This window comes from Symphalangus syndactylus, chromosome 3, assembly GCF_028878055.3.
Source record: "Symphalangus syndactylus isolate Jambi chromosome 3, NHGRI_mSymSyn1-v2.1_pri, whole genome shotgun sequence".
Lineage (NCBI taxonomy): Eukaryota > Metazoa > Chordata > Mammalia > Primates > Hylobatidae > Symphalangus > Symphalangus syndactylus.
Genome location: NC_072425.2, coordinates 127,630,293 through 127,646,351, shown reverse-complemented (window position 1 = coordinate 127,646,351; position 16,059 = coordinate 127,630,293). Strand labels below are relative to the sequence as shown.

The window sequence follows — 16,059 nt, the reverse complement described above, 5'->3', positions numbered from 1 at the left end:
ATAAAAGTGAAGAATTCCTTTGATGGGCTTATTGGTAGACTGGACATAGCTGAGGAAAAAATCTCAGCTTGAGGATGTATCAGTGGAAACTTTCAAAGGTGAAAAGTAAAGATAAAGACTGAAAAAACAGCATAGAATATCCAAGGACTATGGGACTACTCCAAAAGGTGTAACATACATGTAACGGTAATATTAGAAGGAAAAGAAAAAGAGATAGGAACAGAAGAAATGTTTTTAAAAATAATGACTGAGAATCTCCCCAAATTAGTGTCAGAGATCAAACCACAGATCCAGGAAGGTCAGAGAACACCAAACAGGATAAATGCAAAAAAAATTAAATTTAAAAAAAGTAAGGAAAAAATCCTGAAAGAAGCCAGAGAAAATAAACAACTTACCTACAGAGAGGCAATGATTATAAAAATGGCATCCAACTTTTCCTCACAAACAATGTAGGCAAGGGGAGAGTGGGGTAAAGTACTGAAAGAAAAAAAAAATGCCAACTTAGAATTCTGTACCTTGTAAAATTATTCTTTAACTATGAAGGTGAGATAAGTACATTCTCAGATAAATAAGACTGAAGGAATTTGTTGCCAGTAGGAATTTCCCGCAATTTGCCTTATGGGAAATGTTAAAAGAGTTCTTTAGAGTGAAGGAAAATAATTTAGGCCAGAAATTTGGATTTAGGTAAAGAAAGGAAGAGCATCAAAGAAGGAATAAGGGAAGGTGAAATAAAAACTTTAATATTCTTGGGCTTAATTGATCTAACAAATAACAGCTTATTCAAAATAATAGTACTATTACACACACTTATGTATATATCATATATATGCATATGTAAGAAAAATAAATGACAGCAATGATATAATTGACAGGAGGGAAGAATTATAATTATTTTGTAATTATAAAGTACTGGTGCTAACCATAAAGCAATACAGTGTTGTTTGAAAGTGAAATTGGATTACTTGTAAATATATATATTGTAAAGCTCTAGGACGACCATTTTAAAAAGTTTTAAAAAAGAAATATAGCTTAGTATATATATAAATATATATACTAAGAAGAGAAAATTGAATCACACAAAATGCTCAGTTAAAATTACAAAAGAGTGGAAGATATAAATAGAAAAAAACAACAAGGGCAACAAATAGAAAACAGTAACAAGTATGGTAGCTATTAATTCAACTATATCAATAATCATTTCAAACATCAGTGGCCTAAACATACCAATTAAAAGACAGAGATTGTCCCTAAGCAAAAAGAACAAAGCTGGAGGCATCACTCTACCTGTCTTCAAACTATACTACAAGGCTACAGTAACCAAAACAGCATGGTACTGGTACCAAAACAGATATGTAGACCAATGGAACAGAACAGAGGCCTCAGAAATAACACCACTCATCTACATCTGATCTTTGAAAAACCTGACAAAAAAAAGCAGTGGGGAAACAATTCCCTATTTAATAAATGATGTTGGGAAAACTGACTAGCCATATGCAGAAAACAGAAACTGGACCCCTTCCTTACACCTTATTCAAAATTTAACTAAAAATGGATTAAAGACTTAAACGTAAAGTCCCAAGCCATAAACACCCTAGAAGAAAACCTAGGCAATACCATTCAGGACATAGGCATGGGCAAAGACTTCATGACTAAAACACAAAAAGCAATGGCAATGAAAGCCAAAATTGACAAATGGGATCTAATTAAACTAAAGAGCTTCTGCACAGCAAAAGAAACTATCATCAGAGTGAACAGGCAACCTACAGAATGGGAGAAAATTTTTACAATCTATCCATCTGACAAAGGGCTAATATCCAGAATCTACAAAGAACTTAAACAAATTTACAAGAAAAAAACAACCCCATCAAAAAGTGGGTGAAGGATATGAACAGACACTTCTCAAAAGAAGACATTTATGTGCCCAACAAACATGAAAAAAAGCTCATTATCACTGGTCATTAGAGAAATGCAAATCAAAACCACAATGAGATACCATCTCATGCCAGTTAGAATGACGATCATTAAAAAGTCAGGAAATAACTGGAGTCTCACTCTGTCACCAGGCTGGAGTGCAGTGGCGCAATCTTGGCTCACTGCAACCTCCACTTCCCTGGTTCAAGTGATCTGCCTCAGTCTCCCAAATAGCTCGGACTACAGGTGCCCGCCACCACGCCTGGCTAATTTTTTGTATCTTTAGTAGAGACAGGGTTTCACCATGTTGGCCAGGATGGTCTCCATCTCTTCACCTCATGATCCACCCGCCTCGGCCTCCCAAAGTGCTGGGATTACAAGCGTGAGCAACCGCGCCTGGCCAAGGAATGCTTTTACACTGTTGGTGGGAGTGTAAATTAGTTCAATCATTGTGGGAGACAGTGTGGCGATTCCTTAAGGATCTAGAACCAGAAATACCATTTGACCCAGTAATCCCATTACTGGGTATATACCCAAAGGATTATAAATCATTCTACTACAAAGACACATGCACATATATGTTTATTGTAGCACTGTTCACAATAACAAAGACTTGGAACCAACCCACATGCCTATCAATGATAGACTGGATAAAGGGAATGTGGCACATATACACCACAGAATACTATGCAGACATAAATGAGTTCATGTCCTTTGCAGGGACATGGATGAAGCTGGAAACCATCATTCTCAGCAAACTAACACAAGAACAGAAAACCAAATACCATATGTTCTCACTGATAAGTGGGAGTTGAACAATGAGAACACATGGACACAGGGAGGGGAATATCACACACCAGGGCCTGTCGGGGGTTGGGGGCTAGGGGAGGGATAGCATTAGGAGAAATACCTAATGTAGATGACGGGTTGATGGGTGCAGCAAACCACTGTGGCACGTGCATAACTATGTAACAAACCTGCATATTCTGCACATGTACCCCAGAACTTAAAGTATGATGAAAAAAAGAAAAAAAGGACAGAGATTGTCACAGTTATTTTTTAAAAAATACTCCACTTTATGTTGTCTATAATAAGCCCACTTTAAATATAAAGACACATACAGATTAAAAGTAAATAGATGGAGAAAAACATACCATGCTAACATTAATCGAAAGAAAGCAAGAGTAGTTACATTAATTTCAGACAGGTAAGACTTTAAAGCAAAGAACATTAGAGATGATAAGGGGTATTACATAATAATAAAGGTGTCAATTCTCCAAGAAGACAGAACAATCCTTAACATGTATATGTCTAACAACAGAGCATCAAACCATGTGAGGCAAAAAATATGACAGAACTGAAAGGAGAACCAGATGAATCTGCTATCACAGTTGGAGACTTCAACACACTCCTCTCAGAAATGGATAGATCCGTAAGGCAGAAAATCAGTAAGGGCATATCAATCAACTGGATAGAATGGACATCTATAAACTCCATCAACCAAAAACAGCAGAACACACGTTCTTCTCAAACTCACATGGAACATTCACCAAGATAAACCACACTCTGGGCAATTAAATACAACTTAACAAAGCTACAAAAATGGAAATTATACAATGTCTGTTCTCAGATCACAATGGAATTAAACAGAACAGAAAGATATCTATGAAATACCAAAACATGATTAAATAACACATTTATGATAAATAACACTGTGGTCAAAAAAGAAACCTCAAAAAAATTTAAAATATTTTGAACTAAATAAAAATGAAAATGCAATTTATCAAAATTTGTGAGATGCAGCAAAATTAGTGCTTAGAGGGAAATTTACAGCATTGGGGCATGTATATTAGAAAAAAAGAAAGATTGAAAATCTAAGTTTCTGCCTTAGGAAACTAGAAAAAGAACAGCAAATTAAATGTAAAGCAAGCAGAAGAAAAGAAAGAATAAGAACTAGTGCAGGAATCAATGAAATTGAAAACAGAAAATCATTAAAATAGGAAATCAATTTACCACACAAAGAGTGAATCCTAAGGTGAACTATGGACTTTGAATGATTATGATTTGTCAAGGTGGGTTCATCAGTTGTAACAAATATACCACTCTGGTGAGGGATGCTGATAATGAGGGAGGCTATGCATGTGTAAGGGAGGGGAGGTCGAGGAAAAATCTCTGTATTTCCCTCTCAGTTTTGCTGTAAAGCTAAAACTACACTAAAAGTAAAGTCGTTTGAAAAAAAAATATTAAAAAAGTTGTAAAGACTTAAGTATATTTTGTGCCAAAAGAAAGAAACCAATGGAGAGGAATTGATTAAATGAGAGCATACCCCATTCTCCCATCCCCATTCCATTAAAATTCATTGCGTAGAACTAGAAAAAAAAACTATGTTAAAATTCATATGGAATGAAAACAGAGCCCAAATAGCCAAGGCAATCCTAAGCAAAAAGAACAAAGCTGTAGCCATCACATTACCCAACATCAAACCATACTAGAGGGCTACAATAACCAAAATAGCATGGTAGTGGTACAAGAACAGACACTTAGACAAATGAGACAAAATGAAGAAACCGAAAATAAGACTGCACACCTACAACTATCTAATCTTCAACAATCCTGAAAAAAACAAGCAATGCGGAAAGGATTCCCTATTCAATAAATGGTGCTGGGAGAATGGGCTGGCCTTATGCAGAAGAGCAAAATTGGACCTTTCCTTACACCATATACAAAAATTAACTCAAGATGAATTACAGACTTAAATGTAAAACCCAAAACTATAAAAACCCTGGAAGACAACCTAGGCAATACCATTCAAGACATAGGTACAGGCAAAGATTTCATAATGAAGATGCCAAAAGCAATTGCAACAAAAGCAAAAATTGACAAATGGAATATAATTAAACTAAAGAACTTACACAGCAAAAGACACTACCAATAGAATAATCAGAAAACCTACAGAATGGGAGAAAATTTCTGCAAACTAGGCATCTGACAAAGGTCTAATATCCAGCATCTATAAGGAACTTAAACAAATTTACAAGAAAAAAAAACATAAAAAAGTGGGCAAAGGACATGAACAGACACTTCTCAAAAGAAGACATATGTGTGGCCAACAATCATATGAGTAAAAGCTCAACATCACTCATCTTTAGAGAAATGCAAATCAAAACCACAATGAGACCATCTCACACCAGTCAGAATGGCTATTATTAAACAGTCAAAACATAACAGATGCTGGCGAGGTTGTGGAGAAAAAGCAATGCTTATACACTGTTGGTAGAAGTGCAAATTAGTTCCACCATTGTGGAAGACAGTGTGGTGATTCCTCAAAAACCTAAAGAAAGAAATACCATTTGACCCAGCAATCCCATTACTAGGTACATACAAAAAGGAATAGAAATCATTCTATTGTAAAGACACATGCACATGTATGCTCATTGCAGCACTATTCACAATAGCAAAACATGGAAGCAACCTAAATACCCATCAATGATAGACTGAATAAAGACAATGTGGTATTAACACATATACACCATGGAATAGTATGCAGTCATAAAAAGAAATAGATCATACTCTTTGCGGAGACATACAGAGCTGGATGTGATTATCCTTGGCAAACACAGGAACAGAAAACTAAATACCAACTTCTCTTACTTAAAAGTGGGAGCTAAATGATGAGACCACATGGACACATGGAGGGCAGCAACACACACTGGGGCCTTTTGGAGGGTGGAGGGTGGGAAGAGGGAGAAGATTGAAAAAAACAACTAATAGGTACTAGGCTTAATACTTGGGTGATGAAATGATCTATACAAAAAACCATCATGACACAAGTTTACCTGTGTAACAAACCTGCACATGTACCTTTAAACTTAACAGTTTTTAAAAAAGAGAAAATTCATTGTGTAACTAGCAGTGTTGCTGATGGGACTATATTATCACGTTAACTATGTTAGTACTAACTATATATAGTATATCTATCTATAAATCTATAGATATATATACCAAGATATACACATATAGAGATATTATATATACCAAGATATATATAGAGATAGATAGATATAGATATTTTGGCTCTGCCACTTATTGACTGCGTTACTTCAGAAAGTAACTAAGTTTCTCTGAACCTCATCTTCATATTTCAAATGAACATAATAATACCTACCTTTTTGGTAACAACATACTAATATAGTTAGGACTATATTAGTACATTAATTTCATAGAGACAGAAGAAAAAATTAAGAAGGAATTTAAGAGTGTTTCTTTGCAGCGTATATCAATGATTTTAATATACACATTTTACAATATACACTATAATTATCACATGAGCAGTATTTGCAAAACCTGTTTGACTCTGGAACCCTTTTTTGTAAAGCATCGTAAGGGACTCCTGTTCCCTATAGCACACGTTGCGAAATATGCTTTAAAGTAAAAGTCTTTCAGAATGGCTGTATCTTATTTCTTATTTCTCTTTTATTTGATGTAAGCATTTTAAAATAGTGCTTTTTAAAATTATCAATATCATTTTTTGTTATTTTCTATTGAAAATATGAAACAGTTTATTTTTACTTGTAACTTAAGTAGGATTTAAGGAAAAGGATTGAAGTCTTATATTTTTGAGAGTCAGAACTGGATTGGAATGCTGCTCCACCACTTATTAAGCTGAACAATCTTGCACAACTCACTAAACTTACCATGGGACCAAGCTCCCTAACTCTACCATATCAGCACAGACAATAATCAACTTTGCAGCAAATATAGCAGTGAATTAGGAGTATGGTTACAAGGGCTATTTCCACAAATCTCTGGAGAGGATTACAACATAAACATAGACAGAACTAACAAACATCTAGTCAATGGAAATGCCTAGGAAAAACCAAAAGGAAAAAGAAAAGAACCCAAAGTGATTTGCGAGAGAGAGAGAAGTGTCACATTAAAGAATGGGCAAGAGCATGAGGCATGCAGTAGACAATAAATGATGAATAGTTAATTAATTTGGTCTGGTTCACAGAGCAATCTGAACTTTGATGGAAAACAGACATTCCTCCTCCTTGTTGCTGTTTCTTGTTAAAATATCAAGTTACTTTGTAAAATACATTTTTAAAATGATGAGGCTAAGCCTCTGACCAGCAAGCAAGCTGATCGTGGACTAAGGAGGAGGGTTTGGGGTCGTATTTAGTTTTATGTCACATGAAAATGAGTGCAACACAATTTATGATGCTCTCCAGTTATAAGGAACAAAAAGAAGACCGTACCATCAAGTCTTAGTAGTTAAGAACATGGGCTTTGGTGTCCTGGGTCTAAATCTGGCTCTTTTGCTCAGTAGCTATATGATCTTTGAAAAGTGGCTTAATATCTCTAAGTACGTGGCTCTTCATTTGTATAGTGGGCTTAAAAACACAAGCCATTAGAGTTGTTTTTGAAGGTGATGGTAGTGTATAAAGTACTTAGAACAGTGTTTGACTGCCAAATTTATATCTCCCTATCCTTCAAAGTTAAATACCAATGAATGGCAGCTATTATTAATACTGTAACTGTTGATATTGTAAGCAGGTACGTTTTGAACCCAATCAGATCTGAATTCAAATCTTGGCTTTGCCACTTATTGATTGCGTGACTTCAGAAAGTCACTTAGCTTCTCTAACCCTCATATTCATATTTCAAATGAGTATAATAATACCTACCTTTTTGGTAACAATGAAGTATGTAAGTTATACCTAACACATGGCAGGCACTCATCGAATGCCAGTCTGCTGTCTACCACTTTCCCTAGAAAATAATGTCCAGATTTTCACCATGGAATCCAAGGTCCTTCACAGTGTGACCCCAAGCTCTTTTTCCAGCCCTAGCTCCAAACACCCTCTCTCTTATACTCCCTCTTCTCCTTTCTTCCTCCTCTCTGTTCCCTAACTCCAGCCTATAAACTTCCTCTCTTAGAAATGGGATTATGTATTTTGAGGAAGTAGCCCCTTTTGAGATTCCAATAAAAGAAAGAGAAAGAGAGCTGCACATTTGGTCCTGAGAATTACTTAAGTTCAAAAGCTCTCTTATATCAAGGCTCATAGTCATCCCCGAGAGCTGAGCCATTGGTGCTCTCAAATGACAAAAAGTCACAAGGCTTTCTGTGTGTCACTTAGACTGGTTAGAGAAGCATTTAGGCTCTACACAGCTGTCTTCTTGCTCTGCAGAATTGAGGGTCGAGGAAGAAGCTTGAGTGCAGGTCAGGGATAGGCAAGAATTCATGTCTGAGATGCAGGCAGGAAGATCTGATAGGACGTTTTGTGAGTCTGGATTGAGTACCGAGAGTAATGGAGAGCCACTGAAGGTTTCCAGGAGCACACAGACATGATCAGACTGGTGTTTGAGAAAGATGGAATATGTGTTATTGCTTAGAGGAAGGCAAGGGTATAAGCAAGGAGACTTTTTGTTATTATTGTCATTTTAACCATTTTTAAATGTACAGTTTATTGGCATTAATTATGCACAATGTTGTGCAGCCATCACCACCATCCATTTCCAAAACTCTTTTCTCACCCCAAACAGAATCTCCGTAATCAGTAAGCAATAACTTATTCCTCTCTTCCCCAGCTCCTAGTAAACTCACCTACTTCTTATAAATTTGTCTATTCTCTAGAATATGAAATATCTATATTTCATATGATTGGAATCATACAATATTTTTCCTTTGTATCTGGCTTATTTTAGTTAGCATGTTTTCAAGGGTCATTGATACTGTAGCATGTATCAAAGCTTCATTCCTTTTTAAAGCTGAATATATTCCATCGTATGTATATACCACATTTCATTTATCCATTCATCTGTTGATGAACAGTTGGGTTGTCTCCACATTTTGGCTATTTTGAATAACGATGCAACGAACGCTGGCATACAAAGATCTGTTTGAGTCTTTGTTTTTTACTCTTTGAGGTATATACCCAGCACTCGAGTGGAACTTCTGGGTTATAAGGTAATTCTATGTTTATCTTTTTATGAATCACCAAACTGCACCATTTTTTATTCCCCCCAGGAATGTATGAAGGGGGAAGAAAACTCTTTAGGAAAAAAAATCGAGTACAGAAATTTTCTGTGGGTATGGCTGCAAATAAAAATGAAGGGAAAGATCTCAGGTGTACAAAATAAGAGTAAAGAGAACTTGGTGGTCAATTGTGTGGTCAAATGAGAGTGACTGGGCTGCAGTGGGGTGAGAGGCTGTTGAATAGGTTTGAAGATAAAGCGAAATCTGTCATTTTCACAAGGTTTTAAGCTTCAGCTACTGAGGAAGATGGTGGTGGAAGTTACAGAGAACTGGTGAGGGTGGGGGAAGGAGATAAGCAGTTAATATTAATTCAGCCTTAGACCTATTGGAGTTTGACGTGTTTACAAGGCATATGTATTAGTCTGTTTTCACGCTGCTAATAAAGACATATCCAAGACTGGATAACTTATAAAGAAAAAGAGGTTTGATGGACTCACAGTTCCACATGGTTGAGGAGGCCTCACAGTCATGGTAGAAGGCAAAAGAACAACAAAGGCACGTCTTACATGGTGGCAGGCAAGAGATCGTGTGTAGGGAAACTGCACTTTATGAAACCATTGGATCTCATGAGACTTATTCACTATCATGAGAACAGCATGGGAAAAACCTGCCCCTATGATTAAACTACTTCCCACTGGGTCCCTCCCACAACAGGTGGGGATTATGGGAGCTACAATTCAAGATGAGATTTGGTTGGGGACACAGCCAAATCATATCAGCATATAAGTGAGTCAGTTTGGGTGATCAGTAGGGAGGTTTGGGAGGTAGTCAGGGAAGTAATTAAAAAGGAATTAGTTGGTATTCCATGCAAGGAATGAGGGCAAAATCACAGAGGGTTCCAAGGGCACCAGGAAGAGTGAGGGTGAATCCCTGAGTGTTTCAGGGCTGGAAGAAAAAAGAAATAAGACCACAAAATTATTTGAGAAGGAAACCAGAAGAAAGACATGTTAGTGATTTTTAAGGAGTGAGGAAGAACCCAGGCCATGGTCTTCCCCATCAACTGCTCTCTTACCAGCATTCTCAACTCTCTTGCATTATTCTTCTTCAACACACTCAGCTGGCATACCTTCTCCTTGAATGAATCCTTGAAGAGAAACCATAGGCTGTGTAGGCAGTCCATTATAAATTCATGGCTTCATACTTCGGCTGAGCCCTCAATACAAACTTATTCTTGCTTATTCTCATTCTTCAGTGTCTGTTTAGAACATTCAACTCTCCTCCAACCTCCAACCCTTAGATTCGCCCTGCTGCCCAATCTCAGCAGAATTCACTGATTCACAAATGGGACACACATGTTTTGAGTTCCTAGCCTCAAACTGTATTCAGTGCCTCGTATTTTATAGAGAAAATAGAACACATCAGTAGAGCTTTCTATCTTAGCACTCATTCTTTCCTGCTTTGCTATTATGATAATGAAAGCACTGCTCTTGCTCTGATCTAGGCTAACTCCTCTATCTTTGCCCTAGCGGTCCCATTCCCATCCCATTGGTCCCAGTGTCTTCAGCTTCTGGGTCACCCCTAATGTCTTCCCATCACTATTTAAATATACTCATGTCTACAGTTACACCCATATGGCTTCCCTCCAAACTCCTATCCTCTCCAGCTCTCTCTCCTCCCTGTCCCAATCATACTTCCCAAGAGAGTTGTGCACATTCACTGTCTTCACTTCTTCCTCTCTTCTAAATCCCTGGTCCATTCATTTCACTCAAGCCTTTCCAGATAAACTCACCAATGACCTGCTGGTTGATAAATTCAGTATATATTTTTCAGTCATCTTTCGTGACATTGCTGATCACTTTCTCCTTCTAGAAACACACTTCCTTCTGGCTTTGTTTTCCAAGTGAAGACTAACATCTTGCCTCACTCTTAACAGATCTGTCTTCTAATTTAGTAATAAAATAGATCCCATCTTCCTCTGATAGCTCCTGCCCTTTCTCATATTCATTCTGGGCCAAGCTTCTTGAGAGAGTAGTCTCAACTTTCTCTCTTCTCGTTGTACTTTAGTCTTTACCAGCTTACTCTCTTGCAGCAAAAGATATTGTCAACCGTTTCTGTTCTTGAAAAACTCTATTACTTTGGCTTACGTTTTTTAAAAAAGCACCCACTTTGTGTTTCTCATTCCCTGGCCTCTTCTCTATGTCTCTTGCCACTTTTTCACCTTCCATTGCCTTATTTGTTTGTAGTTTCCCAGCACTAGGGACAGTGATGACTATGAGAGTGCATTTCCCTTAGGGTTGTTTTGAGCATTTAATGAAATAACACAGCTATGAGTCAGTTTTAGCTGATTGGCTCCTTGGAGAAGTTGAGTTTAATGTTGTTCACTTCTTGATTTTTTTTTTCAAGAGAACCCAGAATTCTATTTGAAATATTTTGATTTTTAAGGTTAGTAATAAGTTTGAAAAGAAAGTACATATGTTGAAAAAAATGCCAGAATTCGCCCAGATGGCCATCAGTTTGCAATCACTTATGTAGGGTATTTAGACAGCAGTCAATGATTCTTGTGTGCATCTTGGGGTTTGCAAGGACTATTTCTGGGGATTCATCTTGATTGTACCCCAAGCACCAGGCACAGTATCCTGCACATAAATATACATTGAATGAATGAGTTTCATGAACATCATTTTTATTTTTTAATTAACAAACAGGGTCTCACTATGTCACTCAGGCTCAAGTGCAGTGGCACAATCATAGTTCACTGTAACCTTAAACTCCTGGGCTCAAGCGATCCTCCTGCCTCAGCCTCCTGAGTAGCTGGGACTGCTGGCATGTGCCACCACACCCCACTTTTTTTTTTTTTTTTTTTTTACTTTTTGTAGAGATTGGGTCTCGAACTTCTGGCCTCACACAATTCTCCCTCCTCAACCTCCTAAAGTGCTGAGATTATAGGCATGAGTCACTGTACCTGGCCCAAATATTTCCTTTTATAGTTAAATTTCTTCACTGTTATTTAATCTAATGGTTGGCAAAACATTTTGGTTTCATTCTTAGTTTCTGCTAAAGGTCTGCTATTGGCATTTCCCAGCTGTTAAGTGTTGCTATTCCTAGTAGTTTGCTTTAAGATTTGTTTCGAAATACGCTGGATGCTTCCTGCTTTTGTCAGACATAGGTCATCACACTCCCTTAACTGTCTTATCATTTTTATTTTCTGGCACCACCCTTTTCTACAACATAACATTCCTAGTGCATGGAAAATAGTTTCACAGTCTAATGAACAGTCCAGAATTGTTTCTTTCCCATCAGAGTATCTTCCTTAAACTGTACAGCATAATAATGGAGATGAAGATGGTTGTTTCTAATATTGCATCCATTCTTTCAAAGGTAAGACATTGAAAAAAAAATTCATTGAGAGCATACTTGTGTGCCTGGCATAAAGAAGAAAAGACAAAATACGATCTTTTATTTCAAGGCAAGTAAAACAGATGGTAATGGTATAATGTAATATGTGTTATAAAGACAAAGAAATACACACAGGAGAGGCAGTTGGCCACGTGGCTAAGAACACAGGTTCTGAAGCAGACTTCCCATGTTCCAAGCTTGGCAAGACTACTTACTAGCTGTTTGAGCATATTACTTAATATCCTTGTAGCTTGGTTTTCTCATCTATAAAATGGGGTAGTAAAAGAAGCTACCTCATAGACTATAAAGATATAAGTAAATTAATGTGTGTAAAATGCTTAGAACACTGTCTGGCATTAAGTAAGCACTCAATAAATGTTACCTACAGTAGATGCCCCATGTGTATGGTTGGTGTGTGGAGGTAGCTAGGTAGGTTGAAATAAAGTCAGGAAGATTTTTCTAAGGTAATTATTGATTCAAGTCTGAGAGATTTATTTCCTCAACAAATATTTACTGGGCATTTACTATGCACTAAGTATTAGATATTTAAGTGTAAAGTAATAGGGGTTGGAAATATAGAAGGAAAACTTCCCACACAATGCAAACAGCAGGTTCAAAGTCACAAAGATGTGAGAAGGCAAGGCGAGTTCTTGGAAGGTGAGTTCTTGGCGAATTCAACGTGACAGGCAATAGGGTGAGAGTTGAAGAGGAGCAATAAATGACAAGAGAAACAAGTGGAGGCAAGGGTGTCTGTTTATAGGCAGTCTTACATATCACACTATGGCATTTGAAATTTATTGTGTAAACACAAGGAGCCAAAGAAGGACTTAATCAGGGGAGTGATATGATCAAATTTGTGTTCTTAAAACACGACTCTGGTGATTGTATTAATCTGAGCAAAGTCAGTTTTCTTTAGGTGTGGGACAGTTTTCTATGCAAACCAAAACCAATGGGTTTTGAAGTAAAAGCACTTAAAAATTAAGAAGTAAAAGTGAGTTTTCCAAATATGCAGTAAAATACTACTTTGATTTGGAACATGTAGTATTGATCACAAAAAGAAACCTGCGGAAAAAAGATCACAAAAAGAAACATGGGGCACTCGGAGTGAAACAACCAACTCTACCAGTCTGGCCCTTCTAAGGTCTATCTCATAACCCTTGTGTGCCTCATTAATTCCCTTAGCAAACGAACATTTATTGCGCCAGACACTGCTTCAAGCACTTGGTATACAACAAAGAACAACAACAACAAAAACCTACAAAAGATTCCTGCCCTCTGGAAGCTTGCATTTCTCTGAGATATAGATAATAAACACTAAACCTACTAAGTAAATTACATGATATATTAGGAGATAAGTGTTATCGAAATAAAACAGAGTAAGGAAAATTGGGAGCGGGCATTTATGATAGGAACAAAAAGAGGCTAACGAGTTGTAAGTGGATGATTTCAGCAAGGAATGAAAGGAACTGCAAAGCCCTCTGCAGTGTAGAATTCATGACAAACTCTATGGTGGGGGCAAAGTCCTGTCGCTGCACATGGGTCTCAGCTGCAAAAACAGAGTCGCCATGAAAAACTGTGAGTGTATATGCACACATACATAAACACAATAATAGATGATTCATAAATCATATATGTGATTTATGCGTGTGTGTGATTTATAAAGCCTACGTAAGCCTACTTTAAACAATATGACGTGGACAAGGCTTAAAACGGGCTGGAACATTTTCCCCCTATTATTTCCACAATAAACCATTCCTGGGCATGGTGGTGATGATGCGTGCGCGCGCGAGTGTGTGTTGGACAGCATCCCTTCCTCGGAACAGAGCCGGCCAGAGCCCTATTCTTCTACAACCTGTCCTAATAACAGCCTAACCTGGGAGGAACCTCGATATTTTTCTTCTTACCACAAAAGCAAACCAACACCCCTTCCACAACCTAATATCATAGTGTGGTGTCCTTCCTCACTAATCCGCCACTGCTTCTCTAGTCCTGACTCCAAGGGAAGAATGCCATCTACCGAATCATCCATACCAGTCAACGAGCCCTGCAAAGTGCAGCAACACTCAGCTCAACGCGGGTCAGCTCCAAATCCTCTCCCTCTGATTATTCTTTGGCCTTTAAAATATTTTTGCCACTATTTGGGCTGACAGGAAGTTATGCTCTCGGCGCAGATATCTGATAAACACTTCCACATATTGTAGCCTTCTCAATAGCTTAGCCAAATTGCGGCGTCCTCGCTCTGTCTGCATTTTCCTTCATTGCGCTTTCACGTTTGGAATGCCCCCGTCTCTGCAGCCTGCAGACAGCGGAAACCGCGGGTGCATACGTGCAGACGCCGCTGACATGACCGGCTGCAGAAGCCCACTCAGGGTTACCCGGACAGGCTAGGGTTAGGGATTGCACAAGAGGTCAGGCGATGCTGTGGGCTTCCAAATTTGTACAGCTGCGACACTCTGCGACGTGCCACCCTAACCCCAGTGGGGTGGGGTGGGGGATTCCCTCTGCAGTCCGCTGAAAGCGAGGCAGGAATCACTGCAACTCCTCTGCTCAGGCTGAGGTCGCCACCGCTCCGCGGATGCACGCGCTGCAGCGGCGCCTTCCGCCGCGAGCACGGCGCGGGAAGGGATGGGGTCTGGTGGGAGTGGGCAGGTGGCGGGAGAGGCGCGTGTCCGTGCACTAGAGGCCCCCATGCGTGACACAGGCCGGTGAGCTCCTGCGGGCTGCCCCTACGCGGAGTCACAGACCGAAAAGGTCAGCTGGTGGCCGGTGCGCTAACATATATAGAGAGAGACGCCCGCCAGGCGCGCCGCAGGCTGGGACGAGGCTAGGAGGGCCCAGGCTGGAGGAGGGCTGAGGAGGGCTGCGGGGGCGGGCCCCGGCGCAAGGCGCCCGGAGCGGAGGGGGCGGGCCCGAGGCGGGGCGGGCAGCAGCGCTGACGGCTGTAGCCGCTGCACTCGCCTCCTGCCCGCGGTGCCGAGCGCAGGCGGAGGTAGATGGCCCCGACGGGAGGCGCGCGGCCAGCACCCGGAGCTCGGCTCCCCGCCTGAGCACGGCAGCCGCGCCTCGGCTCGCGCGTCCTCGCCCCTCCGTCCGGCAGCCTGCGGACATGAACGTGTAGCCTCCTCCTAGGCTGGGATTTGTTTGAAGATTTTCTTCATGGAAGCGATGTCCCCCCAGCAGGAGACTCTAGGGGGACAGCCGGGGCGCTCCTCTTCCCTGACAGGAGTGTCTCGGCTCGCGGGAGGCAGCGGCACCAAGAAGGTGAGGACGCTGAGCGGGGGCCCGTGCCCTCCGCCGCAGCCCCCACTCCCGGCGCGCGCCCTCCGCGCCCGCCACAGCAGCGCGCTAGGCGGACGCCGCGGGAATTTGACGCTTGAGGCTTGCGGCCCCTAAGGAGAGTCCCAGAACACTTCCCGCCCTTGACGGCCGGCAGCGCCGCCGCCTCCCGAGCGCCCGCTTCTCCGTTTCTAGAGCTTTAATCTCTCCCCGAGCGACCCCGCAGCCTCCCTCCCGTCTCCATCCGCCGCCGGATCCGCAGCCCGGCTCCTCCCTCAGTCGAGGCGCGCGGGCTGGAGTGGGCGATCGCCTTTCCCCGACCCCTCGCCGTGCCCCTGGGCCCCCCGAAGTGGCCTGGGTGAGCACTGACTGCCCTTTGGCGGGGTCAGCCCCGAAGTCAGGGCCGGCGATGTCTGCCCGGGAGCGGCAGCCGGCGCTGAAGAAGGTAGGCGGCGGGGCTGCGGCGCTGGTGGGCTCGGCCCCCTCACCTGCCCGCCGAG

At 40.6% G+C, this 16,059-nt stretch overlaps 1 protein-coding gene across 2 annotated transcripts in view; it reads left to right on the top strand.

Moving 5' to 3' along the window:
• The first annotated feature begins 15,208 nt into the window (after window positions 1-15,208).
• Window positions 15,209-16,059, top strand: part of ARHGAP20 (Rho GTPase activating protein 20) — a 146,079-nt gene continuing 145,228 nt past the window's right edge. The window contains exon 1 of one of the 2 annotated variants that reach the window (XM_055273043.2): window positions 15,209-15,544. In XM_055273043.2, coding sequence (XP_055129018.1) covers window positions 15,440-15,544 — 105 coding nt within the window. In that variant the 5' untranslated portion in view covers window positions 15,209-15,439. Of the gene's footprint in view, window positions 16,005-16,059 lie in introns of both variants that reach the window. The other variant, XM_055273044.2, reaches the window with a different exon arrangement.